Source organism: Arachis ipaensis, chromosome B02, assembly GCF_000816755.2.
Source record: "Arachis ipaensis cultivar K30076 chromosome B02, Araip1.1, whole genome shotgun sequence".
In the NCBI taxonomy this organism is placed as follows: Eukaryota; Viridiplantae; Streptophyta; class Magnoliopsida; order Fabales; family Fabaceae; genus Arachis; species Arachis ipaensis.
Genome location: NC_029786.2, coordinates 8,376,601 through 8,384,447, shown reverse-complemented (window position 1 = coordinate 8,384,447; position 7,847 = coordinate 8,376,601). Strand labels below are relative to the sequence as shown.

Here is a 7,847-nt window from a genome sequence, read left to right as displayed (position 1 = left end):
ATCAAATTCTAAAATTTTTTAATAATATTATATCATAAAATTATTTCTTTTAAAAACTTAAATTTATAAGAAAAACACACGAACAGTTAATTTTTAACAAATTTAAATATGAATTCAAGTATCTAAAAAACATTGTAATTAATATTTAAATAATGTAACAAATTGAAATGTATATTGGAATTGAAATGAAGGTTACAAAGGAGGAAGTGGGGCATGCTGTGGAAGTGGACCATACAGAGGAGAATATACGTGTGGGGGGAACAAAGGGATCAAGGAATATGAATTATGTCAGAATCCAAATGACTATGTTTTCTTTGACTCCCATCATCCTTCCGATAAAGCTTGCGAGTATTTTGCTCAGCTCATATGGAATGGCAACTACACTTTTAATAAGCCCTCCAATCTCAACCAGCTCTTTCAATTTTATTCGTCAATAATCTTTTTTTTATATATATATATAATATGTACAATTCGAAATTATTGATCTAAATGGCATATTGTTATTTAAAAGGTTAGATTTAACAGTGTTTATATAATTTTCTAGAGTATTTGAGAATATTTTAGATGGTTCCGGAATGTTTTAGAATATTCTAGAAGGTCTCGGAATACCTTAAAAAATTTTAGAAGATTATAGGAGGTCATAGAATATTCTAGAAGAGTCTTGATGTATATAAAAATATGAAGAGTAGTATAGAATAGTCTAGAAGTATTTAAAAAGTTGTAGTAAGATAGATATTTGTAATGAAGATTCTAGATGATTAATCTAAACAGTTGATTAGATTTAATACTAACCATCCATTAAGGAGGTGGATCGCCATAAATAAGAGGTGAGAGTTAGAGTTTGAGTGTGTGAGTCATTTATAACAAACACTTAAGTAATAAAGTGTTCTTTCCATCAAAGCTTCCTTTCTCTTGTGTTTTCATGTGTTCTTAGCTTTTTTAGCTTGCTAAGTATTGAGGGTTAGGCTGACTTGGTCTTAATTCAAGAGGTTGAGTAAGTCCAAGTGCCGGCACTATAACATTGGAGTGTGTTCAAGACCGTGACAATTTGGCATCAGAGCAAGTTTCGAGAGGGAGCACAAGTGCTTTGTGGGTATGACTTCTAGTATAATCATGGAGCATGCTGAGTCTCAAAGGGGAAGGGATACTATTCATTCTCAATGGACAGGCAAGAACGTCCGCTCTTCAAGTGAGTCTAGAGGTAAAGACTCTAACTTCTTAGAAGAGAGAGATTCTATGTTGGAGAATGTTTTATCCTCTATAGATGAGCGCTTTCAAATGACAGAACATGACAAGGAGACCCCTGAGACTCACATGTTAGGAGAACTAGATGTTTTCAAAGAAAACATGCTCCAAATCAAAGAGAAGCTTGAGAATTCCTTAAAACTATTTGAGGAAGTTTGAGTTTAGTTCCAGGAGGCAAAATCTCGACCAACCATTATAAGGGAGACGACAAAGATTGATCTCCCAAAGTCAAAGGAGTTCAAGGGCGTGAGGGATGCTCGAGAAGTGGAGAACTTCCTATAAAAAATGGAGAGGTACTTTGAAGGCCAAGGGGTGGTCGAAGAAGCAATAAAGGTACACAGTGTAACTCTCTACCTTTCTGATAATGCTACTTTGTGATGGAGGAGAAAGTGCGCAGATATAGAAAATGGTACTTGCAACATAGCCACATGGAAAGATTTTAAAAGGGAGTTGAAAAGACAATTCTTCCCTAAAAATGTGGTATATGAAGCAAGGAAGAAGTTGAGGGAGTTGAAGCACAAGAGTACGATTGGTGACTACGTAAGGGAGTTCACTACTCTTATGCTTCAAATCCCCAACTTAGCATCAGAGGATGCATTGTTCCTCTTCATTGATGGACTCCAATCTTGAACAAAGCAAGAACTACAAAGAATAAATGTTGAGGATGTCGACGAGTAGACCATTGTGATGGCCGAATCACTTACTGAGTATCATATGGGAGACTCTAAACCCAAGTTTTCCAAAGGAAAATACTATTCAAAGAAAGAGTACGAGGAAAAGAAGAAGGCTTTCGTACCCAAAGGAGGATGCTTCGTGTGCAAAGGACCACACCAAATGAAGGACTGTTCCAACCTAGGGACTCTGGCATTTATCATCGAGGAACGAGATGCTCAATATCAAGTAATTGAGTGTGTTGGACCTATCCAACTCATGAATGCTGTGAAGAAAAAAGAGGCAAGTACTACAGAAAAGAAAGGCTTGATGTATGTCAAAATCTTTATCAATAAAAAATCCGTCATGGCTATGATCGACAGTGGTGCTATACACAACTTCATCACGCCTGATGAAGCAAAGAGGCTTAGGTTGAAGATTACCGAAAAGAATGGCTGGTTCAAACTCGTGAATACCAAGAGTTAACCCCTTAAGAGAGTAATAAAAGGGGTTGACATGACTCTTGATTGTTGAAAGGGCCTTATGGATTTCTCAGTAGCACCCATGGATAATTTCAAAATAGTCATCGGGCTCGATTTGCAAAGGAAGGCAAATATAATACATATACCATACTACGACATAATATGCATCATGGAGAAAGGGTCTCCATGCATGGTCCCTACCGTCTCTAAAGTTAGAGGACTACCGATGCTTTCTGCTATGCAACTCAAGAAAGAGTTCAAGAAGGAAGATATTACATATTTAACTATACTACAAGAGGAGTCAATATCCGAAAGAGAAGCCGTTCCCCCTAGAATCAAGGAAGTCCTTGAAAAGAATAAGGATGTGATGCTTCACGAGTTGCCAAAACAACTACCACCTAAGAAGAAGGTGGACCACAAGATTGAATTGGGGTTAAGGGCGGAACTGCCTGCCTTAGCACCATACAAGATGGCAGCCATTTCCATGGTCAAAGGAGATATGTTTCATACCATCAAGGAAGAGTTGCATCATGATCCATTAGCCAAGAAATTGGTAGAATTGGCTAGAGAGGGTAAGAATAAACAATTTTGCCTAGAAGACGACCTTCTCTACACCAAAGGGAGAAGACTATACGTCCCTAAGTGAAAAAATCTAAAGAGAAAGCTAGTGAAGGAATCCCACGACACTAAATGGGCTGGTCATCAAGGCCAACAAAGGACCTTGACACTTATTGAATCTTTCTATTATTGACCTCAAATGAGGGATGAAATAGAGAGTTATGTGAATACTTGTCTTGTGTGCCAACAAGATAAGATTGAAAATAAGACACCAAATGGATTGTTGAAACCTCTGCCGCCGCCAGAGCGACCGTGAAAAGTATATCTTTAGATTTCATCTTTGCCTTACCGAAGTTCGAGCTATTCTTGTGGTAGTGGATCGATTTTTGAAGTATGCTACTTTATACCTGCCCCTACTGACTGCACTGCAGAGGAAGCAGCACAACTATTCTTCAAGAATGTGGTGAAATACTAGGGATTGCCTAAGAGTATCATTAATATGGTTCTAAAAACTGAACCGGACTGGCCGGTTCAACCAGGTTAACTGGAAACCGGTCCCCTAGCCGGTTCTGTTGAAGTGAAAAATCATCTGGTAAAAAACCGGTGAAAAACCAGTCAAATCGGCGGTTAATCGGTAAACCGCTTGAGCCAAACGGTTTTTTACCATTTTTAGTTAAAATATATATATATAAACCCCTCCCTTCTCTCTCGCACACACCCACAACCCACTAACTCAGTCACCACTCACCATCCAGCCCCTCTCTCTCTCTGTCTATGATCTCCACACGAAACCCTAGCCGCTCTCTTTTTCCCAGACCGCCAGCAACAGCAGCCAGCGACAGCGCCGCCGTCACCAACGAACTCTTCTCCTCAGCCAGCGTTGAGCCCCGCCATCGCGATTCTCTTCTCCTGGATCGCTTCACCTTGCGTCGCCAGGTATGCTCGCTATTGATGTCACCGCCTCTGTCTTCGTCGTCGTTGGCCACCTTGAAATCGTGTCTCCATCGGTCCATCCTCATCGTCGATCCCTCTCTCTCGCGCGTCAAGCCTGTGTTCAATCCCCTCTGTGCCCGAGCTCACTTCCCCTCTTCCATCGCCGTCACTTGGATTCCTCCTTCGCCGCCAATCTTCAATTTACTTTTGCTTGCTTTTGTACTTTTATTTGGTTTCTGATTTCTGATTCTGAGTCTGCTAATTTCTACTTAGCTTGAGTTTCTGAATTTCTGAGTTTGTAAGCAGATCCCTACCCTGCTTCAGTTTTCATTTTTGGGAGTTAATTGTTGTTTTTGAATTTGATTATGTTGATTGTTGTTTGTTTGTCTAGGTTAATTGTTGTTTTTTCATTGCTGTCTTCTGCATTTGATTTCTGTTGAGTGCTGCTGTCTTCTGCTTTTTTTTTTCCTCCAAATGTACTTGATACCCTAACAATTCTTGGATCCTTCAACCTTAGCCATTGTGATGATGATGATGAAAAAGCCTTCGCTGCTGTTGATGATGCTTTATCTTCTGCTTTTTAGCTTTTTTTTTATTTTGTTAATTAAATGAATTAATCAGATTTTTGTGATTCTATTTTTGTAAGTTTTAAATTATGTTTTTGTTCTGTTTTTAATTTGTTACTGTAATTTGATTTCATATGTTTTTGTAATTCTGTTTGTTTGTTCCAAATTATGATTATGTTTGTTCCAAATTTAAATTATGATTATGTTTGCAAATTCATTGGTTAGTGGGTATTACTGATTTGTTTGTTATTTTTTATTATTAGGTTATAAATTAAAATTTTAAATTTTAAATTTTAAATTTTATGAGGTTAAATTTTTTATTGAAATTTAAATATTTAAAATTATATATTAAATTTTTAATAATTTTATTTAATATTTAATTAAACCTGTCGAATTCCGGTTGAACCTCGGTTGAACCATTGAACCAGTGAACCAGTGAACCAGTCACTTCACCGGTTTATTGATCGGTCCGGTTCTCGCAACCTTGATTATTAGTGATCAAGATCCACACTTCACAGGACGATTTGGAAAGAGTCCATTCGAGATTGTGACCAGACAACATCCGCTTATACCATACTCTATTTCTTCCTCTTACTCAGGAAGAACCCTGGAGCTTATCATATGATTAAGTCATAGGAAGAACAAGCAAATGCCACTCATTCTTACCTCGACAAAGCTACAAAGAAGATGAAGAAATAGACAGATAAGAAGAGGAGACTTGCAAGCTATCAAGTGGGAGATAAAGTAATGATTAAATTTCTTCCACAACAATTCAAAATCTTTCGCAAGGTTCATAAGGGCTTAATCCACAAATACGAAGGGCCATTTGAGATCATTGGACATGTTGAGGAAGTTGCTTACAAAGTACAACTCCCTCCCTCTATGAAGATCCACCTGGTATTCCATATGAGTATGCTTAAACCATATCATGAAAATCAAGATGAACCGAGTAGAGATGACTCGAGTCGTGCTCCGCCTGTGGTGATTAGATCCTTTGATAAAGAAATCGAAGAGATCTTAGCTAATCGCGTCGTGCGACGAAGAGGAGTATCACCAAGTATCCAATACTTGATCAAGTGGAAAGGACTCCCGATAACCGAAGCTAGCTGGAAAGCTCGTGAAGATTCGTGGTAATTTCAAGAACACCTAGATCGCTATCATGAACAGAATGCGACGAGGACGTCTGCCATTAGGTGGGAGAGAATGTCACGGTAAATTTTAGAAGGTTAGATTTAACGGTGTTTGTATAGTTTTCTAGAGTGTTTGAGAATGTTCTAGATGGTTCTGGAACGTTCTATAATGTCCTAGAAGATTTCGAAATATCTTAGAAAGTTCTAGAAGACTCTAGGAGGTCATAGAGTATTCTAGAAGAGTCTTGATGTATATAGAAGTATGAAGAGTAGTACGAAATAATCTAAAAGTATTTAGAAAGCTATGGTAGGATAGATATTTATAATGAAGATTCTAACTTTATAATAATTTAATTATTTTTATTATTTTATATTAAAAAAATTTTGTTTATTAAGGTCTAAAAAATAATATTAAAATTAGTACTATCAAAAAATATTTTAAATTTAATATTATGAAGAAAAATAAAATAAATTTATATAAGGACTAATTTAATTAATTTTTAAAATTTTAGGAATGAAAATAACTTATGTATGAACTTTTAAGGAGTATTTTGATTATAAATAACTTTTTTACATGTCAAGTAACACGTGGTATGTTAGATGTCACCGACCTAACATGTCAATCAATCATCTTGTGACATGTGGCATTATGCCACGTGGCACTTAACGTAACAAGTTATCATCTAACTAATAGAAGGACCAATTTGACTTATGTTTTATCTTTCAAGGACTAATATGACTAAAAAAATTATTTGAGGACTAATTTAAAGAATGAATAATCTTTCAGGAACGAATTTGACTATTAACCATTGATTAATTGAAATGGGGTATTTTAAGTATAAAATATTATTAAAATTTCAGTCTCCATCCTCAAAAATTTTAGTCTCCTATATCCCTATTTTTTAAAAGTATTAAAATATTAAAATTTTAAAGACAAAAACTAAAATTTTAGTGTAGATCAACAAATATAATACTGAATTCTAGTCTCCCAATTTCTGTCTCAGAACTTCAAAACAAACGCTACCAAAATATAAATTTTGATACGTCTAAATGCAATGATATATAGACACTATAAAAATTATTATAGGGATAATAATTTAGACACATAATTAACGTAAAAAAAAATCTAAAAATCGAATAAAAATCATAGGTCAAAGTTTAAAAAGAAAATTTACTATATTCAAAATAATCACACAGTATATTTATACCACATTTTCTGGTACAAAAACTTGTATATAGTGTTTTCTAATAAAATACTACAATAATGACTAAAAAATAATAGGGATGATACTAAAAAAATATCTTTGAAGTATAAATAATTCACACCACACAATCCTTGTCATTTATAGAAATGTTCAACTTTGTTCCGAAATTGTTATTGTATACTTTTCAATTTTCGCTAGTATTCACCTGGACACCTGGTACCATATATATTTATATGTTTGCCGCCTTTGAAAAGTTCTCAGCATTTGAAAAGTTCTCAGCATGCAAGATCATGAATGTAATTAACTTTACAACAATGACTATGCCTCTATATCTATCTATCTATATAAAGCTACTTAGATCATGGTTAATACAAACATCATAGGATAATATGGATGGTTTAATGTTTTTGTTGGTGCTGTCTTTGAGTAGTGTTCTTATTATCCAAACAAGTGAGGCTCAGATATGCTTACCCAAGAAACATTCATCCTTATTCATATTTGGGGATTCATTGTTTGACAATGGAAACAACAATTATATCAATACAACAACTTCGTATCAAGCAAATTACCCTCCCTATGGAAAAACCCTTTTCAAGTATCCAAGTGGAAGATTCTCTGATGGACGTATGATTCCAGATATCATTGGTGAGATCTCTCATTATTAATTGTTTTACATAATTATTCATAAATGATTTGAGTAATTAGGAGTTAATTATTTATGTGTAGCTGAGCTTGCAAAGTTACCTCTGCTTCCACCATATCTTCATCCTGAAAATCCTGACTTCACCAATGGAGTCAATTTTGCCTCTGGAGGCTCTGGTGCTCTGCTTCAAACTGCTCAAGGATATGTAATAACCTCATATTCCCACAAATAAATAATATCATTTTTTAAGGATACTTTAATTATATAGAAGTTAACTTTATTTTGATATATTTTTTTAAATGAGATTTATTTTTGTCTCTAATGTTTGTGATTTTTTAAAAATATTTTTAATATTTTTTTATTTAATTTTATCGGTAACGTTTTCAATTTATTTATTTTTTTTTTACTATTTTTAATTTGTATCAAAATTACTC

At 34.9% G+C, this 7,847-nt stretch overlaps 2 protein-coding genes across 3 annotated transcripts in view; both read left to right on the top strand.

The window, feature by feature from the left end:
* LOC107624785 (GDSL esterase/lipase 5) overlaps positions 1–1,487 on the top strand; it is a 5,904-nt gene extending 4,417 nt beyond the window's left edge. For both annotated transcript variants that reach the window (XM_016327240.2, XM_016327241.2), the window contains exon 6: positions 192–1,487. In XM_016327240.2, the coding sequence (XP_016182726.1) occupies positions 192–484 (293 nt within the window). In that variant the 3' untranslated portion in view covers positions 485–1,487. The remainder of the gene's footprint in view (positions 1–191) is intronic.
* Positions 6,979–7,847, top strand: part of LOC107628156 (GDSL esterase/lipase 5-like) — a 3,088-nt gene continuing 2,219 nt past the window's right edge. Inside the window, exons 1-2 of the mRNA XM_016330951.2 lie at positions 6,979–7,415; positions 7,497–7,618. Coding sequence (XP_016186437.2) covers positions 7,160–7,415; positions 7,497–7,618 — 378 coding nt within the window. The 5' untranslated portion in view covers positions 6,979–7,159. The remainder of the gene's footprint in view (positions 7,416–7,496; positions 7,619–7,847) is intronic.